At 38.2% G+C, this 20719-nt stretch overlaps 2 protein-coding genes across 3 annotated transcripts; both read right to left on the bottom strand.

Annotated features, from left to right (window-relative positions):
* Nucleotides 1-2994: 2994 nt before the first annotated feature.
* On the bottom strand, nt 2995-18928 carry LOC307109584 (olfactory receptor 52P1-like). 2 transcript variants are annotated; one of them, XM_079788398.1, is made up of 3 exons: nt 18676-18928; nt 4910-5158; nt 2995-4798 (listed from the first exon to the last, which is right to left on the bottom strand). In XM_079788398.1, the coding sequence occupies exon 3, from the start codon at nt 4695-4697 to the stop codon at nt 3753-3755; it is 945 nt and encodes a 314-aa protein (XP_079644524.1). In that variant the 5' UTR covers nt 4698-4798; nt 4910-5158; nt 18676-18928; the 3' UTR covers nt 2995-3752. The 2 variants fall into 2 exon arrangements, with proteins under 2 accessions (XP_079644524.1, XP_079644523.1); XM_079788397.1 differs by lacking the exon at nt 4910-5158.
* Nucleotides 15537-16481, bottom strand: LOC307110118 (olfactory receptor 52D1-like; the record flags this gene model as incomplete). Its single annotated transcript, XM_079789163.1, has 1 exon — nt 15537-16481. One exon carries the CDS (start codon nt 16479-16481, stop codon nt 15537-15539), a length of 945 nt encoding a protein of 314 aa, XP_079645289.1.
* Nucleotides 18929-20719: the final 1791 nt, after the last annotated feature.

Raw genomic sequence — 20719 nt, 5'->3', positions numbered from 1 at the left:
CAATACCAAGTTTAAGGGAAACTGAGTTTCAGGTTGTCCCAGGGCAAGCCACACAGATCTGGAGCTGAAGCTGGAGGGGGTTAGAACTGTAGGAACTGCCAGAGGTAAGTCCCTGGGCCTGTGGCTAAAGCAGGTGTAATCTGCAGGAAGTCCTAGGGACAAGGCACACCTAGGCGGGAGCTGTGCTAGGGTGTGTGCAAGCTGAGGGGACTCCCATGGGCAAGTCAGATGGCTGGAAACAGGCTGCATGGAGACCTGTTTATGTCTCTCTCTTTCTCTCTCTCTCTTTCTCTCTCTCTTGCCGAAGCTGTCCATTCAGATCTGTTCTTCTTCAGGAGGGACTGCTCTGTCTGTAGGTATAAATTCATTGTATCCCTGGGACGAGGTGCATTCAGGGTCTTTCTATGCCTCCATCTTGGACTGGAAGCCCACAAGGATCTTTTTAAAATGCAAACCTGATTATGTCACCCCTGTGCATAGAACTTACATTGTCTAGTTTTCAGTATAAATTTGAGAATCCTTAGCACACCCTACACACCCCTGCATGCTACTATCCAAGCCTTACTCAGCAACTCTTCATTTCACCCTCTATTCCAGCCCATGAAATGGACTTCTTTCAGTTCTTTGAATGTGTGACACCCCTTCCTATCTTAAGATTCACACATGTTCACACATCCTGTTCTCTCTCCCTGTAACATTACCACCCATTCAGGACCTCTCTTTCTTTTTAACTCCTAATCAGCATTTAAGTAAATGCCATTTTTTTTTTAAAGAAAGCTTTCCTTAATTCTCCTAGACTAGATAAAAACACTATGTTATGTGCTGTTATAGAAATCAATATTATTACTTGACAGCACTAAATATCCAGTATATTTATGCATTTGAACATCACTCAATTATATCATTTCCATGAGGATATAAACTCCCTGAGACATAAACTTCTCTTTTGCTCACTTCTCCTCAGAATCTAGCACAATCTGGCACATTTTAGCCACCCCATAAATTGATTTTTGTTGAATGAATATATGAATAAGTTGCATATCTCTTTTATTTGACTAGAATTTAATTCAGGGCTTTTGAAGATTTAGTTTTGTGACTATTATTGTTAAACATTTAAATTTGAGAGCCATTGGTAGATAGCTTATAAGTATTAACTCCTTAGTTCATATTTCAAAATGTAACATATAAACAATTCTGATAATTGTCAAGGAATGCATTATAATTAAACTACAGGCCCAGTGCATGAAATTAGTGAACGGGGTGTGGGGGGGTGTCCTTCAGCCCAGCCTGCACCCTTTTCAATCTAGGACCCTGAGAGGGATGTCCTAGAGACAGTCAGACATCCCTAAACAGGCAGTCGGACATCTCTCTCACAATCCAGGACTGCTGGCTCCCAACTGCTTGCTTGTCTGCCTTCCTGATTGCCGCTAACCACTTCTGTCTGCCAGCCTGATCACCCCCTAACCACTCCCCTACCAGCCTGATTGATGCCTAACTGCTCCCCTGCCAGCCCAATTGCCCCTAACTGCCCTCCCCTGCTGGCCTGGTCCCCAACTGCCCTCCCCTGCAGGCCTGGTCCCCCACAACTGCCCTCCCCTGCTGGCCTGGTCACCCCTAACTGCCCTCCATTGCCAGTCTGGTCACCCCTAACTGCCCTTTCCTGCAGGCCTGGTCGCCCCCAACTTTCCTCCTCTGCCAGCCTGGTCACCCCTAACTGTCCTCCCCTGCAGGCCTGATTGCCCCCAACTGCCCTCCCTTGCAGGCCTGGTCCCTCCCAACTGCCCTACCCTGCTGGCCTGATTGCCCACAACTGCCCTTTCTTGCAGGCCTGGTCCCTCCCAACTGCCCTCCCCTGCTGGCCATCTTATGGCAGCCATCTTGTGTCCACATGGGGGCAGCCATCTTTGACCACATGGGGGCAGCCATCTTGTGTGTTGGAGTGACAGTCAATTTGCACATTACTCTTTTATTAGATAGGATTGCATAATTCATGGTACTCCAAATAAAAAGAAAATACAACCAAAAGGTTTATCTTGGCAATTCATCTTCAGGAAATACCGAACATAATGGCAATATTCCCAAAGTTTACATTTCCATAAGGATTCTCTTCTCTTTAGCCTGAGAGAGATCTGTCCCTACTCCTACTATCATTGTCATTTTTCTCTATTATCTTACAAAAAGATCATCATTAACCCTGTCTTTATGATTTTAATTAAGCTAGTATCTTAATTATAACTATCACATGATTAGGAGTTCTAAAATATAGGACACATAAATTCAAACGTCTTATAGAATCATTCCTTGCTTCAGAAGCATTCATTGAATTCATGTGTTCATAGATACTGAGAGGTATTAGTGATAAAAAATAAATGGAGGATACTCTTTAAGTATGGGATTGAGTACTTTTGTATTTATTTAAATCCAGGCAGCACCACTTAATCAACATGTGACATTGAGCAAATTATTTAAACTCCCTGAGTCCAAATTTCTCATCTATGAAATCGGACTAAAACTCTGATGATTCTGGTGATAACATATGCTTGCATATGTACATTGCTCATACATATCTGACAAAGTCTGGCATATAACAAACATGCAAAATTATACTTGTTATTGTAATCCAGTTATGTAGTGTCTAATTATTAAAGTCTACCATGTGGCTCTAGTATAAGTGCCTTTCTTATATGCTTTCACTCATTTAATCCTTAAAATTCTTATAGGGAAGGAAATCTTATGATCCCCATTTTATTAATTATGACAATAAGGTCCAGAAAGTGACTGGATATGCAGATAGTAAGTGACAGAGATAAAGGATGAATCCAGGCACTCTGACTCTAGAGTCAGTGCACTTAACCTCTAACTATATTAAGAATTTAATTGGAAAAAGACATACCAGGTTAACTACAATATATAGTGACATTTTTCACAATAATGGTAGGGACACTTTTTAGTTAGTTTTACTTGAGGAAATAAAATTTCTACTAACATGGGGAGTTTAAACAGGTGATGTACCTTGAAGTATAACTAAGTTTTTGTAGATAAGAAGGTGCCCGGACAAAGGGAAGCATTCTAAGTAAAACCATGAGGATATTAAAAAAAAACTTATTTTTTTGGATGAAGGCGGGAATCTTTACAAACAGAACAGAGCATGCAAAGGTTGCGTAAGTATGACAGGAGAAACAGCAGAAAGGTAATTCATAAAGGTTTATTTTATTATAGTAATCTGTGAACACGATTATTGCAATGTGGAACTTTTTTTCATTTTTATTTTTGTGAAAATAATAGGCAAGTATTTCTTGTACTCAGAAGACATGAATCTTATTATATTGACTCTTCTATAGAATGTTGAGTGATCATTGATTTTTCATTTGGCGATAGTTCCTGTGGAATTTTTTGAGGTTCTTATGAGTTTCTTTGCTTTTTTAATCACTACCTGTTGGACAATACACTATTACTCCCCACTCATATAACAGAAGGTCAGTAGCAGGAGGGAGCAGAAGGGGACCCCTTTCCATTTTATCAAGTTCTAAGTAAGCTCCCTAAAATTCAGATGTACACAAAATAAAATGTGCCTACTAGTTGCATTAGAATTGGGAAACTACTATAATGTGTGGTTACTCTTCCCCATTGGAATCTGACAAAAAGTCTTATTTCAGCAGAAGGAAATGTCATGTCTATTATGAGATGAAATAAATTATTTGTACTCTTCCCTTCACGTTCTGATACTGTCTCTGCAAATAATTTCAGCATAATCAGGAAAACTTTACCCTTAGAAAACTAAGGACATAGTCTCGAATTTTCTTGGTTCTAACACCATACACAATGGGATTAAGAAAAGGTGGGACCAGAAGGTACATATTGGCAATAAAAATGTGAATCCGGGGGGCCACATTGTGGCCAAAGCGGTGAGTGAGGAAGGTGAAGACAGCTGTGGAGTAGAAAACGAGGATGACACAGACATGAGAGCCACATGTGCCTAGAGCTTTAACACTTGCTTCCCGTGATGGAAGACGAAAGACTGCACGGAGGATTAGAACATAAGAGATGACAATAAAAAAGCCATCACAAGAACCAATGACAGAGGCCACACTGAGGCTGTAACGTTTGGTGGCTCCTGTGTCCACACACGCCAGCTTCACCACAGCCATGAACTCACAGTAGGTGTGGGCAATGACTCGAGTCCTGCAGTAGGGCAGCTGTTTGAGCAGGATGGGATGTGGAGAAAAGAAGACTGCTCCTCGGAGTACAACAGAAGCTCCCATTTTGGCAATGTGAGCATGGGTGAGAATGGTGCTATGGCGCAGTGGATGACAAATGGCCACATAACGGTCAATGGCCATGGCCAAAAAGAAGCCTGATTCCATGGCAGTAAAACTGTGGATGAAGAACATTTGGGCCAAGCAGGCATCAATGGCAATTTCATGGGCTCCAAGCCAGAAGAGACAGAGCATGCGGGGCAGCGTAGATGTGGAGAGGACCAGGTCAGTGACCGACAGCATGCACAGAAAGAGGAACATGGGCTCATGAAGGCTTCGCTCTGCCCTCACCACAGCCAGGATGGTCACATTCCCCACCACAGCCAGTATGTACATGGAGCAGAAGGGAATCCCAATCCAGACATGCAGGTGCTCTAGTCCTGGGATGCCCATCAGTAAGAAGGTATTTGGAGATGTCTGAGATTTATTGGCTGGTACCATGTGCTGCTTGCTGTCTGACTTTTGTAGATGGAAACCTTTTTAGGACAAAAGTTATCTTCCAAGATCATCACACCACGTCTGGCAAAAAGTGAAAAATACATCTGGAAGACCCAAAAACATCATGTTAGAAAACATAAAAGGTTGTAATTTATAGTGAAAAAAAACTTAGTAAAGCTAGGCAAAAACTATGCAACCAGATACAAAGTACTTACTATAAACCAAGTCATGAATCTCACAATTTATTAGAAAGAAAACAAAACAAAAAAACCAACACGGCCCTCGCTGATTTGGCTCAGTAGATAGAGCTTTGGCCTGCAGACTCAAGGGTCCTGGGTTAAACTCCACTCAAGGGTACATGCCCCGGTTGTGGACTTGATCCTCAGTATGGAGCATGCAGGTAGCAGCCGATCAATGATTCTTTCTCATCATTGATGTTTATATCTCTCTCTCTTCCTGCCTCTCTGAAATCAATAAAAATATATTAAAACAAACAAACAAACAAGCAAAACCCAACATGGTTAATATCTCTGTACAATAAAATTCAATATCACTTTTTGATTCACACTTTGACTTAATAAGACCAAATTAGCTTTTGATAGAAATGTCTGATATTATAAATGAAATGAATCTGAGAGTCATTTTTAAACATAATTTTCTAGCTGATGTGTGAGTACTCTTAAGTATGGATACTCATTTCTTAGACAGTCCATTACATGTCCTAGTACTGTCACAGAAGCAAACCCAGGAGCCGTGAGATTGGGTTGCCCTTTCCTACTGTGAGACTTTTTATAGACACACCTGTCTTCTACATAGAAGTCTTCACAAAAACCTGAGATTTGCCTCATGCCTCTACTAATTTCCTCCTTTTCTATGAAACATTTTCAACTCATATATCTACTTATTTTAAGCTCAGTTTTTAAAAAATCTTAATTTCCTACCTCTTCTGTATATTCCCCAATGTACCAAGTTCTTAACTTTTATTTTGTGTCTGAAGATCCTAGACATTACAGAGATCCATGTACTTGGTTATCTCTTGATTTATACACTATTCATTTGATTTCAGTTTATATTATTTTTTTATGAAGTAAAGAAGGAAAGTAATACTTAGTGATTCTAATATGAAAAGGACATAATCTGGAATCTTTGTAGATGTTAATTTTTAGTTGAAAAAATAATGCAACTAAATGACCATTTTATAATCATTTACTTTGAGTTACTATGATATTTGATTTAAATAAAGTTCAATAATTCTTGAAAATTATCAGCTATCATAAGTAATACTATCACTTCTGTTTTTTTCCCCCCTTGCATGTGATCATATTTATTTCTATCATAGGCTCTTTTTATGTTCTTGTATTAAAATAATTTATTTCCAAGTAAATAAATCAATACATAAATGCATTTATTTTCATAATAAGGTTTAAGTTGTCTTATTCATACTTATTATATTTTCCCACCAGTTTTCTCAACTATGAAGTGGAGAAAACACAAAGTTGTTGGGAAGGTTAAGTTACGTAATTAATACATGTTAACAACTTAGTACACTATATTTCACAGAGTAATTTAAGAAATTAAGTATTGGGATTTGGTCATTATTCCATACATAATGTGACCCCAATAAAACATTTAAGCATGATGTGATCAAATTAGCATTTAGTATAAAAAAAACACACAAAACACCATCCTTTTCACCAGGTACTCCTTCTATGCCCTCCACAAGATAACGCCAAACTTTTAATTATTCTCCAGAAACAACATGCTCTTTGTGAAGTTGTGCCCTTTTTCACATAATTTTGATTGTAATTTTTCTCTCTCTCTCTTATAATCTCTTCCTTTTGTAAACTACAGCTTTCTTGTAGTATCTAGGTCAAAAGAATCTCCTCTATGACTCTGCTGAATTAACTTAGACAAAAATATGCAGGATAATTTTCTGTGCATCTTTACATGTTTTCTTACATTTGATTGTGATAGACCTTATCAAAAGGTAGACTATTTAATTATTATTATGACTCCTGTCTTTCTTATAAGATTAAATTCTCCTCAGTCTAGAAACTGTAGCATAGGTAGGTATTAGCATAACCTAGCCCAAAGACTGGCATTGGATGATGTTTCACAAGAGTACTCTCTGCCACTTCTGTCTACCTATAATAATAAAAATGTAATATGCTAATTACACCAGACAGCCGAATGACCTTCCGGACTACCTTCCAGACGAAACTGGGGCTGCGAGGGCCAAGGGCAGCTGCCAAGGCTGTGAGGGCCAAACCCCTTGCACGAATTTCGTGCATCGGGCCTCTAGTAGTGAAATAAAAGAGTTTCTTCTCCTTGGTAGAACTTTGTTTCTGCTTTGCTCTGCTATAATTGTAAGATAGGACTCCAGGCATACAGACTGAGGTAGGTTTCAAGTCAATTACTGCTTTATCTGTGGGCTTAAAGATCTTGATTACCTAGATCTCCACTTCCAGAGAAATATAAAGCTATTCACATTTCTCTGTTGGCTCCCAAAACCTTTTAAATTTAACATATTCCTTCAGAGAAGACCTAGGTATATGTACTCACATCTGGCTAAAGAGGCAAACAAACATATTTTAGTACATTTGATGTTTTCTTATTGTTACCATATATTATGGAATAATATATCCAGAACCAAGCACACAGGGACTCTTTAAATTTTCTAATACTATATAAAGGCTCCTTCAAGCACACCAAATTAATGCTCAGATAAGTGCACTCCCATATGAACAAATTTATTTAAATAAGCTGATATTTAAATGCACAAACAAAGCACTCAGTTTTACTTATCAGAACATACCTTGATTACTTTCAGAATTATTAGTCTTTCTTTAGGACAGAAATCCAGATCTGGGTATGGAAGAGCTAGAAAGAGATGTCAATCTTCTTTTAGAAAATCCATTCAGGAGAAATTTATATGTCCCATGAAATTTAGTTTTGAAAATCTTTCTCTACTTTCTCCTCTCTCTTATATAGTATAGCTCAACTAGTTTGAAGATAAACTACATAAAAAATAATGGTTGGCTGTGGCTTGTCTTCTGATTGCCTTATTAAACAGAGATTTTATTCACCTGAGTCCTAAATTTTCTTCCTCCCACAGTGTTGCTTAATTAGCCTTAATGCTAAGTGGAAAGAAATGCATTCTTTGATCAGGGCTTTCTCTGACTCAAAAGCCTTTCTTAGTCAAACAACTTTAACCCTTTGAGCTCGCTTGCTTTATTCTCGATTCCTTTATTCTAATGCTAACCATGTGGAGTCACACTTGACATCCGAGTGCAAAAGGTTAAAGTTATTTTAATTCTAATTTAGAGTATCTGTGACCCAATGATCCCTATACTTTAGCTCATCAACAGATAGCTGCATTTATATCAGTTATGGGGAAAAAAGATCCATTTCACCTTCTTACCATATTGTATGTCTACAGTATTTATTCTCTTTTAAAAATATTTTTTTTATTGATTTCAGAGAGGAAGGGAGAGGGAGAGAGAGATAGAAACATCAATGATGAGAGAGAATCATTGATTGGCTGCCTCCTGCACACCCCACACTGATGATCAAGCAGGGCATGTGCTCTGACCAGGAATTGAACTGTAACCTCCTGGTTCATAGATTGTTGCTCAACCACTGAGCCACACTGTACTTATTCTTAACTTTACTAAGGGTTTACAAAGAGTTACACATTAATTACTTTTTTGAGAATCTTATAATTCTATAAATGTAGATGTTTGGATGTAGACCTTTCCTCTCTTGTCCTGTCTTGCATATGTACCAACTCACCCAAATTAAAAGCTGAGATTCATCCAGAGAGCCAGTTTCTATAAGGAGTAGTTGCTAGGAAGTATGCACAGTGAACAAGAGCTAGATTTTAGTCCGCTCCTAATCACACTGGATTAAAGGAGGAAGGTGGCAGGGGACTCAGTGGTCCTCTGGGATATGGGGTCTTTTCCCAAACTACATGACTTAAATTACATTCAGGTAGAGCAATTGCTATTAGCTGTCCCTTAAGATAATAAATAAGGACATTATTATTTCCCAAAGGTCTGTTGAGTGCTTTGATATGGAATATATTTGCTTAATATATCAGCAAAATATTATAAAACCATAGAATGAAGGAAAATGATTATGTTTATGTACTGTGAGGTCATCATGTTCATTGCCCTGGGCTTAAAGCTTAACATTCATTTTGCACTGATCTGCACAACTGCCTTTGGAAAAATAAATACCACTAAAAGGATGAGAAAATAAAGAGACTAATAGATTAATTAATTTATGTACAATTTTACAGCTAATAACAGTGACGCCGGGATCTGAATCTGGATATCCCTGGTTCCACATTTCATATACTTAACCACTACATTACTAAGATTAAAAAATAGCCGAAACCGGTTTGGCTCAGTGGATAGAGCGTCGGCCTGCGGACTCAAGGGTCCCAGGTTCGATTCCAGTCAAGGGCAAGTACCCTGGTTGCGGGCACATCCCCAGTAGGGGGTGTACAAGAGGCAGCTGATCGATGTTTCTAACTCTCTATCCCTCTCTCTTCTTCTCTGTAAAAAATCAATAAAATATATATATATATATATATAAATTAAAAAATAAGGTATGTCTGAATTAAAGTCTCTATATTTCTTATACATAGTGGTAAACTTCATGGATTATAATTGCAATATCCAAAATGACCAGTAAGTATCTTTATAACCTGGTCCCTGCAACCCTTTTGGCATCACTTTCTGCTACACAGCTCTTTTTTTTTTTTTCTTTTTTAGTTTCCTTGAGTCTCAACCAATCTCTCTCTCTCTCTTTCTCTCTGTCTCTCTGTCTCTCTCTGTCTCTCTCTCTCTCTCTGTCTCTCTCTCTCTGTATATATATATATATATATATATATATATATATATATATATATATATATATATTTACTACCTTTCAGATCCTGTGTCATGTTCTTGCTTCAGCTTTTAATGCTCTTCACATCTCTCTCCTGCAAGACTCCTAATTTCCTACTCATTATGTTCAATTAATATTTGACAAAGGAGGCAAGAGCATACAATGGAGTCAAGACAGTCTCTTCAATAAATGGTCTTGGGAAAATTGGACAGATACATGCAAAAAATGAAAGTAGACCACAGTCTTACACCAAACACACACACACACACACACACACACACACACACACACAATACCTCAAAGTGGATAATATAAGATGGGAAATCATAAAAATCTTAGAGGAATCCACAGGTAGCAAAATATCAGATATCTCATAGCAATGTCTTTACCAATACAGCTCCTAGGGCAGTGGAAACTGAGGAGAAATAAACCAATGGGACTACATCAAAATAAAAAGCTCTGCACAGCAAAAGAAACCATCAACAAAACAACAAGAATGCCCACTTCATGGGAGAACATATTTGCCAATGTTATCTCTGATAAGGGTTTAATCTCCAAAATATATAGGGAACTCATACAACTTAACAAAAGGAAGATAAACAATCAAATAAAAAGATGGGCAAAGGACCTAAATAAACACTTTTCAAAAGAAGGCATAAGAAGGCCAAGAGACATATGAAAACATGTGCAGTTATTAATCATCTGAAAGATGCAAATCAAAACGACAATGAGGTATCATCTCACACTTGTCAGAATGGCTATCATCAGCAAATCAAAAAATGACAAATGCTTGCGAAGATGTGGAGAAAAAGGAACCCTCATGAACTGCTGGTGAGAATGCAGACTGGTGCAGCCACTATGGAGAACAGTATGAGTTTCCTCAAAAAATTAAAAATGGAACTCCCATTTGACCCAGTGACCCCACGACTAGGAATATATCCCAAGAAATCAGAAACACCAATCAGAAAGGATATATGCACCCCTATGTTCATAGCAGCACAATTTACAATAGCTAAGATTTGGAAACAGCTTAAGTGCCCATCAGCAGATGAGGGGATTAAAAAACTGTGGTACATTTACACAATGGAATACTATGCTGCTGTAAAAAAGAAGGAACTCCTGCTATTCACAACAGCATGGATGGACCTGGAGAGCATTATGCTAAGTGAAATAAGCCAGGTGGAGAAGGATAAATATCCCATGATGTCACTCATTTGAGGAATATAATGAACAGCATAAACTGATGAAGGCAGGGGACGGTGGGGGGAGTAGAGATCAACCAAAGGACTTGTATGCATGCATATAAACATAACCAATGGAAACAGACACTAGGGGGTGAGGGCATGTACTGGGGGGTGGAGTAGAGTGACTGGGGAGAGGCCAATGGCGGAAAAAGGAGACATATATAATATTTTAATCAATAAAGAATAAATAAAATTATCCTATATAATAAAACCCTAATATGCAAATTGACTGAATGGTGAAACGACCAGCCGCTATGATGCGCACTGACCACCAGGGGGCAGATATCAATGCAGGAGCTGCCCCCTGAGAGGTCCCAGACTTCGACAGGGTGCAGGCTGGGCTGAGGGACCCCCCTCCAGTGCATGAATTTCATGTACTGGGCCTCTAGTTTCATATATTCTTTCAACCCAAACCTCTGTCACTCTTCCCCATCCCTAGTCTCAGATGATGACCTAGATTCCAATTTCACTGAGAAAAAAGAATCAAGAGAAGATCCCATCAGCATGCCTATCCATCCATCTGCCTCTAAACTCATATATTACCACTGATTTCCTGCTACTATGAATGAACTGTATTTGTCCTAACAAAAGCCAACTTATCCATTAGAGCAATATATCCTACTCTGTCTTGAAACTCAAATATTTTGGTATGGCAATTTTGCATTCCTCTCATGGGTAATTGTTGTCTTCCTGTGGTATTATTTCTAGGCCCGATCCCACCGGACATCCCTCTGACAATCCAGGACTGCTGGCTTCCAACTGCTCGCCTGCCTGCCTTCCTGATTTCCCCTAACTGCTTCTGCCTGCCAGCCTGATCACCCCCTAACCATTCCCATGCCAGCCTGATTGATGTCTAACTGCTCCCCTGCCAGCCTGTTTGCCCCCAACTTCCCTCCTCTGCTGGCCTGGTCACCCCTAACTGCCCATCTAAAACAATGATATAATCGATTATTTCTACAAAAGAAAATTATGATCCACTTATCTGCTAGCTTGATCCACATATCTGCTAGCTAATGCCTTATTTTTCTTACTGATTTTATAGCAATACCCCTGAAACAGTTGTCTATAGTCACCCTCCCCAATTTTACTCTTTCCATAATTTCTAAAATCTATTGCAGCTTCCTCTCTCTGTCTACATATGGTAAAAGACACAACAATTTTTTAAATGTTTTCTTGATTTCAGAGAGAGAAAGGGAGATGGAGAGAGAGATGGAAACATCAATGATGTGAGAGAATCATTGATCAGCTGCCTCCTGCACGTCCCCTACTGGGGATCAAGCCCACAACCAGGGCATATGCCCTGACCAGTAATAGAACCAGTGATCTCTTGGTTCCTGGGTTGATGCTCAATTGCTAAGCCACACCCAGCTGGGTGACACATTGATTTTACAATATCTATAATGTTGCTATGTAGCTCCTACATGTAGCCAGTTTCTATGGTTATCAAATATTTGATTATCTTAAGTGTATGCATGTGTTGTGTGTTTTCTTCTTTCATCATCATTTGCTTTCTTTTCCTCTCTTTGCTTATAAGTTTATACATTTTCTCCAAAATTTTGAGATGTATGTTTAGCTGTTATTTATAGCCAATATTCTTCTCTGTCACATATATTTAAATCTATGTTTTCTATCTAATCTCAATTGGAACTACATCTCACAGGATGATTATTTCATCTTATTGTGCTTTTAATTCCCTTTGATTAATTGGAAATTCAAAAATGTAATCTTTAAATTTTGATATAAATGGAACACTTCCACATCTACTATTTTTTATTTTTTGTTTAATCCTATTGTGAAATAACAGAGATTATAGGATTTCAATCTGTTGAACTTTGTTGAGTCTGTAACAATACATGCTCAATTTCTGCAAATGTCTTATGTGTGCTTGAATAGCCTTTTTTGTGATATAAAATGATTTCTATATCCTTTAATCATATTATTTAAATCTTCTTTATCTTTATTAATATTTTGCTTCATAATTTAATGAGATTTTTTAAATCTTAAACTATAATTAAATTTGTCTACTTTTTCTTATAATTATTTTTCTATCAGAGACTGAATAAACAAATGGGAAGTGGCCAGACCTTATATGACAATGAACTGTGATCCACATGGGAAGTCCAGAAGCCCTACCCACAACCTCTCCAGCAATTAATCCAAAATAGTCAGAACTTGATCAACAACTGCCAACTCCCTAGTTGTGTTCGTCTCCATGATCAACTAGAGGCAGCCAAATATGTTTCCTAAGCCAATCACAGAAGAAACCCACTTCTAATTAACCCACTTCCAGTTTTGATATGCTGACAAACTCCATTCAGAGCATACCTCAAACCTTCCCTTGCATTCCCAATAAAATTTTCCTACCACTCTGACAGGCTTTGAATCTCTGCAAAAGGCAAACAATGATAGTTAATACTGTAGTTAAGCAAGTTCTGAATGAATCATTTCTGCTTCATTTGTTTATTCCACAATAGTATGAATTTTTTAACTATGGCCTAATGCCAAAACTATTTGAGTTACCATCAAAAGTAGTGTAATAAGAAAATGCTAAATTGTATTATATACTCACTAGAGGCCCGGTGCACGAAATTTGTGCACGGGGGCGGGGGGGGGGGGTGTCCCTCAGCCCAGCTTGCACCCTCTCCAATCTGGGACCCCTCAAGGGATGTCTGACTGCCTGTTTAGGCCCGATCCCACCCGACATCCCTCTGACAATCCAGGACTGCTGGCTCCCAACTGCTCGCCTGCCTGCCTTCCTTATTTCCCCTAACCGCTTCTGCCTGCCAGCCTGATAACCCTCTAATCACTCCCATGCCAGCCTGATTGATGTCTAACTGCTCCCCTGCCAGCCTGTTTGCCTCCAACTTCCCTCCTTTGCTGGCCTGGTCATCCCTAACTGCCCTCCTCTGCGGGGTTGATCACCTCCAACTGCCCTCCCTTGCAGGCCTGGTCCCTCAACTGCCTTCCCTTGCAGGCCTGGTCCCTCCCAACTCCCCTCCCCTGATGGCCATCTTGTGGTGGCCATCTTGTGTCCACATGGGGGCAGGATCTTTGACCACATAGGGGCAGCTATCTTGATCTTGTGTGTTGGAGTGATGGTCAATCTGCATCTTTTATTAAATAGGATAGAGGCCTGGTGCATGGGTGGGGACCAGCTGGTTTGCCCTGAAGGGTGTCCTGGATCAGGGTGGGGTTCCCTTGGGGCATGGAGAGGCCTGGGCGAGGGGCCTGTGGTGGTTTGCAGGCTAGCCACGCCCCTGGTGACCCAAGCAGAGGCCCTGGTATCTGGAATTTATTTACCTTCTACAATTGGAACTTTGTAGCCTGGAGCAGAGCCAAGCCTCCTGCTCGATCCGTGGTTGCCGCCATTTCTGTTTGGATTTGTTTACCTTCTATAATTGAAACTTTGTATCCTTGAGTGGAGGCCTGGGCCCGCCAGAGTGTGTGGAAAGCTTGGCTTCCTCTGTTGCCGGGGAAACCCAAGCCTCCCTTCTGGTAGCCATCTTGGTTGGGGTTAATTTGCATACTTGCCCTGATTGGCTGGTGGGTGTGGCTTATGCAGCAGAGTGATGGTTAGTTTGCATATTACTTTTTTATTAGAGAGGATAACATCTAATCCTACATGATATTCTATATAAATATGAGTTATTCAACTTCAAAAAAAGAAGAAAAATAGATGATATCACAGTCAACAGTGGCTAGATGATAAATTATGAGGAAATATCAAAACAAACTGTTTCTCTATTATATAATACTAGAGGTCCAGTGCACAGATTTGTGTACTGGTTGCATCCCTCGGCCTGGCCTGCAGCTCTCTGACTACCTCCCAGGGCTCCCAGATTGAGAGAGGGCACAGGCCAGTTCGAAGGACCCCACCGGTGCATGATCAGGGCCGGGAGGTGACTGTGGGAGGGCTCCAGGGCATGTCTGACCTGTCTTGTCTAGTCCCAATCAGCCGGACCCCAGCAGCAAGGTAACCTACCGGTTGGAGCTTCTGCTCCCTGGTGGTCAGTTTGCATCGTAGCTACTGGTCAAACAGTAGAACGGTTGAACGGTTGCTTAGGCTTTTATATATATGGACGATGATCAAAGAATGGGAGAGGGAGCTATAGATATTTTCAAAGAATCAACTTGAACAACAATGAAGAAATAGAAAAAGGAAAAATGGTAGAACAATTTTGGATATCATTAAATCTTCTGTGGAGTGTTGGTGAGAAATGTTATTATTTAGAAATGTTAAAATGATTCTAGCTATATATAATAAAATAATATGTCACAAGAAATTGCAGGATGGCCTCTGGGAGGCATATTATCTCAACTTCCAAGGTTATAGAATAAAATGCTTTTAATTTTATTGTCTAGGTCTAGGAGATGTAGACAACCCCATTAATTAAGTCCTACAAATGTATCAGTGAAAGTCAGAGATAATGAGTCAATAACACAACTCTGATAAAACTAATAAGACAAAACAGAATAGACTGTGGGAGCAAACATAGCAAATATGATCACATAATAGTGGAGATATTGCATTATCAGGCAAATATATATATATTTTTAGTAGAACAGAATCTAGTCAATGCTTACTAATATAGTACTTTACAGATTACAAATAGGAAATATAGGAATTCAGCCTTCTATAAAGAGGGTTAATGTCTCCCCTCCCATAAGTCTTAAAAATGTGCTAAGGGAAGAGTTAGGTATTTTATAATTTGTGAGAAGTCAAAATTTGAAGAAATCGGTCTCTAATCCTCTTGGTTCTTATGCAATAGATCATTGGGTTTACCATAGGTGGGATAAGCAGGTAGATGTTAGCCACAAATATATGAATGTGAGGAGCCACATGGTGTCCAAATCGGTGAGTAAGGAAAGAGAAAAAGGCTGGAGTATAGGCTACTAAGATTACACACACATGGGATCCACAAGTGCCCAAGGTCTTGAGTCGAGCAGCCTTGGATGGAAGATGGAAAACAGTGTAAAGGATGACAATATAGGAACATAGAATTAATATGAAATCTAAACCCCCAGTAAGGAAGGCAGCAGTTAGGCTATATATTCTATAGATCCTGGTTTCTGCACAGGCAAGCTTGATCAAAGCCATAAATTCACAGTATGTGTGAGGGATGATATTAGTTCTGCAATAGGAAAGCCACCGAAGCATGAAGGGTTGAGGACTGAAAAGCAAAGCCCCACGGAAGACAATAGTCAGCCCCAAGTTCTTGATGACTCTGTGTGTCAGGATAGTTGAATGTCTCAGAGGATTGCAGATTGCCACATACCGGTCAAAGGCCATGGCCAAGATAAACCCTGAGGCCATGCTGCATAGTGAATGAATGAGAAATACTTGTACAAGGCAAGCTTCAAAATAGATCTTCCTGTCATGGAACCAAAAAATGCTGAGGATTTTGGGCAGAGCAGTAGTGGAGATGATCAAGTCAGCCACAGAGAGCATACAGAAGAAGAAGAACATGGGCTCATGCAAGTTGGAATCTATTCTAATAATAAATAGAATAGATAAATTTCCCAGGAGAGCACATAGGTAAACTAGACAAAAGGGCACTGATAGCCAAGTGTGGATGGATTCCATCCCTGGAATACCAAGGAGAAGAAAGATACCTGGATGAAAATTGGTATTATTTGTCAATGACATGATGAAAACTTCTGGCTGCATTCAATTGTGTAGATTCTTTTTGTATTTACTTGTCCATTTAGTTAATTGTGGCTTTGTTTATTAATTTATATGAAATACTTGACAATATTTAATACCCTAAGGATAAAATGATAAATAGGGCCCAATGCCTAACTTTAGATATTAACATTCTAGTAGGAGAGAAATTGGTGCAAATCAATGATTAAATTCCCATGTGATTAATCCAATGAAGTTATACAAACAAGCAGTTTTATTAGCCAATAGATAGGGATATTTATTCCACTTGTATGAGTCAGAGGATTCATAGATAAGATGCTTTGTTTTGGTTCTGAAGCATTCTGAACCTTTAAAAATAAAGAGAAAATTGTAAGCTAAATCAAGTTTACAATGGAAGACTGTAACCTTGACTTTATCACCCTGGTTTAAAATTAATTTGCCCAGAGCTATTTGTGAAATATATTTAAATGGCAATGGCATTGTAGAATGAAAAGAACAACAGATTATTTCCTAAATTTCACTTGACTGTCCACTATGCCACATGAATTAGCATGCATTGATATAGAATATTAATTGCACACATTTTAGGCTGTTTTTCCAAGGAATAAGAGCTATAAGAGTGACAGCAAAGGTTCTAAATCCAGACACATTCTGCATCTGTCTCCTCAGACTAAGCAAAAGTTAGGAGCCACCCTCACATGGCTGGTAACTATTTTCAGACCAAGCAATAATTATCCTCCTTCTTCAAACATCTTTTATTTTCTCCAACCTTTCCACCCAACAAGTTTAGACTACAAAGTTCGGGAGGTTGCCGGATTTAGCAATGTATAGCTAAGCTATGCTATGCTTACAAGTCCCACTAATAACTCTGAGGACAGTTTATAACCAGATATATAAGAACAATTATAGTGGTACATTGTAAATTACACATATAAATTAAAACAAAAAACAAAATATGTAAATTAAAACAAGAAAAAAAAGAAATGAAAATTAAGGTAGTAGAGAGCCTGCAAAAATAAAAATAGCAGATTCTATCATTATTATTTTTTCCAATTACAGTTGACATTCAATATTATATTAGTTTCAGGTGTATAACATAGTGGTTAGACATTTATATAATTTACAAAGTGATCCCCGATAAGTCTAGTACCCACTTGGCACCATACATAGTTAATAATAATATTATTAACTGTATTCCCTACACTTATTTGATAGAACAAAGAGGTGATTGCACAAAAAAGTCCATCTCTGTTAGGAAATATATAGAAGATGCACATCTTCTCAGAGGTGTGATCCTCAACACCTACTTCAGGTGTTGGTCAGAGTGTAAAAGAATTGACAGTAGTAAAGCCTAGAGGTTGCCCTGGGAGAAGAAATAAAGATGTCACTCAATTTTGGATTTAGCAACCACTAAGCATAGGAAAAATTTTCCCATTTGAAAATAAATAAAATGAAAGACAAAGAGGTAATCTAAAATTATTTGGTATTGAAATAGGAACTTGGCTCAATGTATACAGGGTGGGGAAAGAGTAGATTTACAATTGTGACTACTCCAGACATGGAGTTTATTCTGTTATTATTTATTAATTATTGTATTATTTTCATATGAATAACTATAAGCCTACTTTTGCCTCACCTTGTATAGGTCAAGATTTATTTTGAATAATACCTCTATTTCAGCAAATAAAATAGTTTAGAAACTAGATATTAATATGTAATGATTAAATCAAGTTCAAAGCAATGTTATAAAATATGAGAACATTTGCCATCTGTGGCATAATTTCAATTCTGAACTTTGTAGTACATTAATAGACTATTGCTTTTATTATATGGGTGTTAAAACTAAATAAATAAACTTTGAATTAAGAATTCTCAAACAACACAAACAATAATTCTTAGAAAAACAAGAGAAAGAAAATGAAAAAAAGGAAAAAAAGTAGAATACAGAGAGAGAGAGAGAGAGAATATTCCATTTAAAAGAGGAACAAACCTGACAAAATTTTACCAATTTTAAGAATAACTTTAAAGATAAGTTATCCAATTTTAGAAATGCAAAACAGCAATCAATATATTTACTGTGAAATTTCACAGACATTGCGCTTTAGGATTACTTGGCCCATATGTCAGGAGGATTATGTCAGGAGGATTAGTTTTGTACAAAGACTTTCTTTCCACATTCATCAAACCATAGACTCACCATTTTTGGAGTCTTCACTTTCTTCTGGAGTCTTAGTAACTGAAGCCTGAGTTTGAAATTCAGATATTCTTAGATTATTTTTGCAGTAGGGTGTAATAAAACACAGGGTTCAGACTACCTCATTTCTATTTGGAACATCATCTTTCAGTCTATTTCTCCAGAAGCCACAAGGACACATACTTGCTTGAAATTTATTCCTCTTTGTTTCCGTTTTATTACAGGAATGGAGTTTTCTTCAGTAGATCACAATGCTTCTGCTTCTCACTTCAGCAACAATGATAGGTGCTTCAGACTTGAGGTGTGCAGGTAGCATTCCTGAGAATGCGGAATCAGAAAAGAGTAAACTCACACAACCCCTCTCCTCCCAGGTGCTTTTTTCTGTCTCACAGACCAGAGTTCCTCATTCTCAGCTTCTAGATAAATATGTTAAGTAATCTTGCTTATCTTTGGATCTCTTTTGCAAACACCAAAAGCTGATGTGTGTACTTTGCCCTAGGGTTTGACTCAACAGGGCATCTTTTTCACTGGCATTACGTAGTTATCCTTAGAAAACCTCAACTGTAGACTCTAAAGTTACTGGGAAAAAGAAAAATCCTAAAACAAATTAATATCTGGCTTAAGAAATATCACAGTTGATTCAGACCTTGAATTGAGAAAAATAAGTAAAAGGTGTAATAAAATGACTTCATGTTTCCTTTACAGAAGATTCCAATAGTCACCCCATCATTTCCTCATGCCCTACTAGGCACTCATTTTAATCTTCCAATGTCATTCTGTTTTCTGATCCCTTTGGCCTTAACGAGGTACCCAGGACCTCCTGCTCCTTCATCTGGTGATGAAGGGAGATACTGAGATGCTTGTGTTAATTTTTTACCTTACCTGCCCTGTATCAACATAGCTCCTGGTCTGTTTTTATTTGGTTTACTGCTTTTTTCAGCTAACCTCAACTATATTAATAGTTCTAAAGCAACAGCCTCTCAGGAGCCAAGACAATGTGTCAGGAGCCCTGTGGAGCTTTTTCCCAGCGGGACCGTGACATATGCTAGAGCAGAAACTCTTGAGCAAAAGAAAGTACCAGTTTTCAGAGTCAATCTCCCACATTTTTATTAGAGATCAAAAAAGAGGGGAAAAAACCAAATAATTTCTTCTCTGGAATCTGGTTCATTATAAAATAAAAACTATTTTCATTGGGGACATATGGTTGGTCAGAATTACTTAGTTTATACAGATGTTATTTACATGAACTTGTTTCCAATTTATAACCACATTGACTTTACATAATAATTTTGGACTTGGGTGAATATACATAATTCCTAATTTTCTGTGAGAAAATATAATGCAACAAATATCTATTAATGCTATGGTTTTCATAGTTATAATTTTAATGGTTATAAAATAGATCCTTTATTTTATGTTCTATAATTCTCAATCATTTTTCAGTTCCTAGATATATGTATTTTCATTGTTCCACAGATTAGGAAAAATTATGAAGGTCAATTCTGTGTGCAACTGTGACAGAAATTTAATAGAAGTAAAGAAAACCCCCACAAACTATGCATATTTATTACTCTGAATATCATCCTGCAAAGAAACTTTATGATCACCATGCACATGGAATTTTTTCACATTCCTGCACTTATCCATTAAATCAATTCTTTTCTATTAACTAGATCAGTGGTCGGCAAACTCATTAGTCAACAGAGCCAAATATCAACAGTACAACAATTGAAATTTCTTTTGAGAGCCAAATTTTTAAACTTAAACTTCTAACGCCACTTCTTCAAAATAGACTCGCCCAGGCCATGGTATTTGTGGAAGAGCCACACTCAAGGGGCCAAAGAGCCGCATGTGGCTCGCGAGCTGCAGTTTGCAGACCACGGCCTTAGGTAATAGGTAATATTTTAGGGGTTGGGAATGTAACAACAAAGCATACAAGTTCCGTCATGTTAGGAATATTTGTTGTAGTGGGAGAATTCAACAATAAGCTGATTTTAAAAACAATATTTTAGGAAATAGAAAAGTTATTTGATGGAGGAAAGGAGTT

The sequence above is a fragment of the Cnephaeus nilssonii genome (assembly GCF_951640355.1).
Source record: "Cnephaeus nilssonii genome assembly, chromosome: 13".
NCBI classification, from domain to species: Eukaryota; Metazoa; Chordata; class Mammalia; order Chiroptera; family Vespertilionidae; genus Cnephaeus; species Cnephaeus nilssonii.
Note: the sequence above shows the minus strand (reverse complement) of the source record. Positions and strands in the feature narration are given on the sequence as shown.

Excerpts from the sequence above, each read along its gene's own strand:
- LOC307109584 (XM_079788398.1), bottom strand. The coding sequence starts at position 4,697 with ATGGTACCAGCCAATAAATCTCAGACATCTCCAAATACCTTCTTACTG.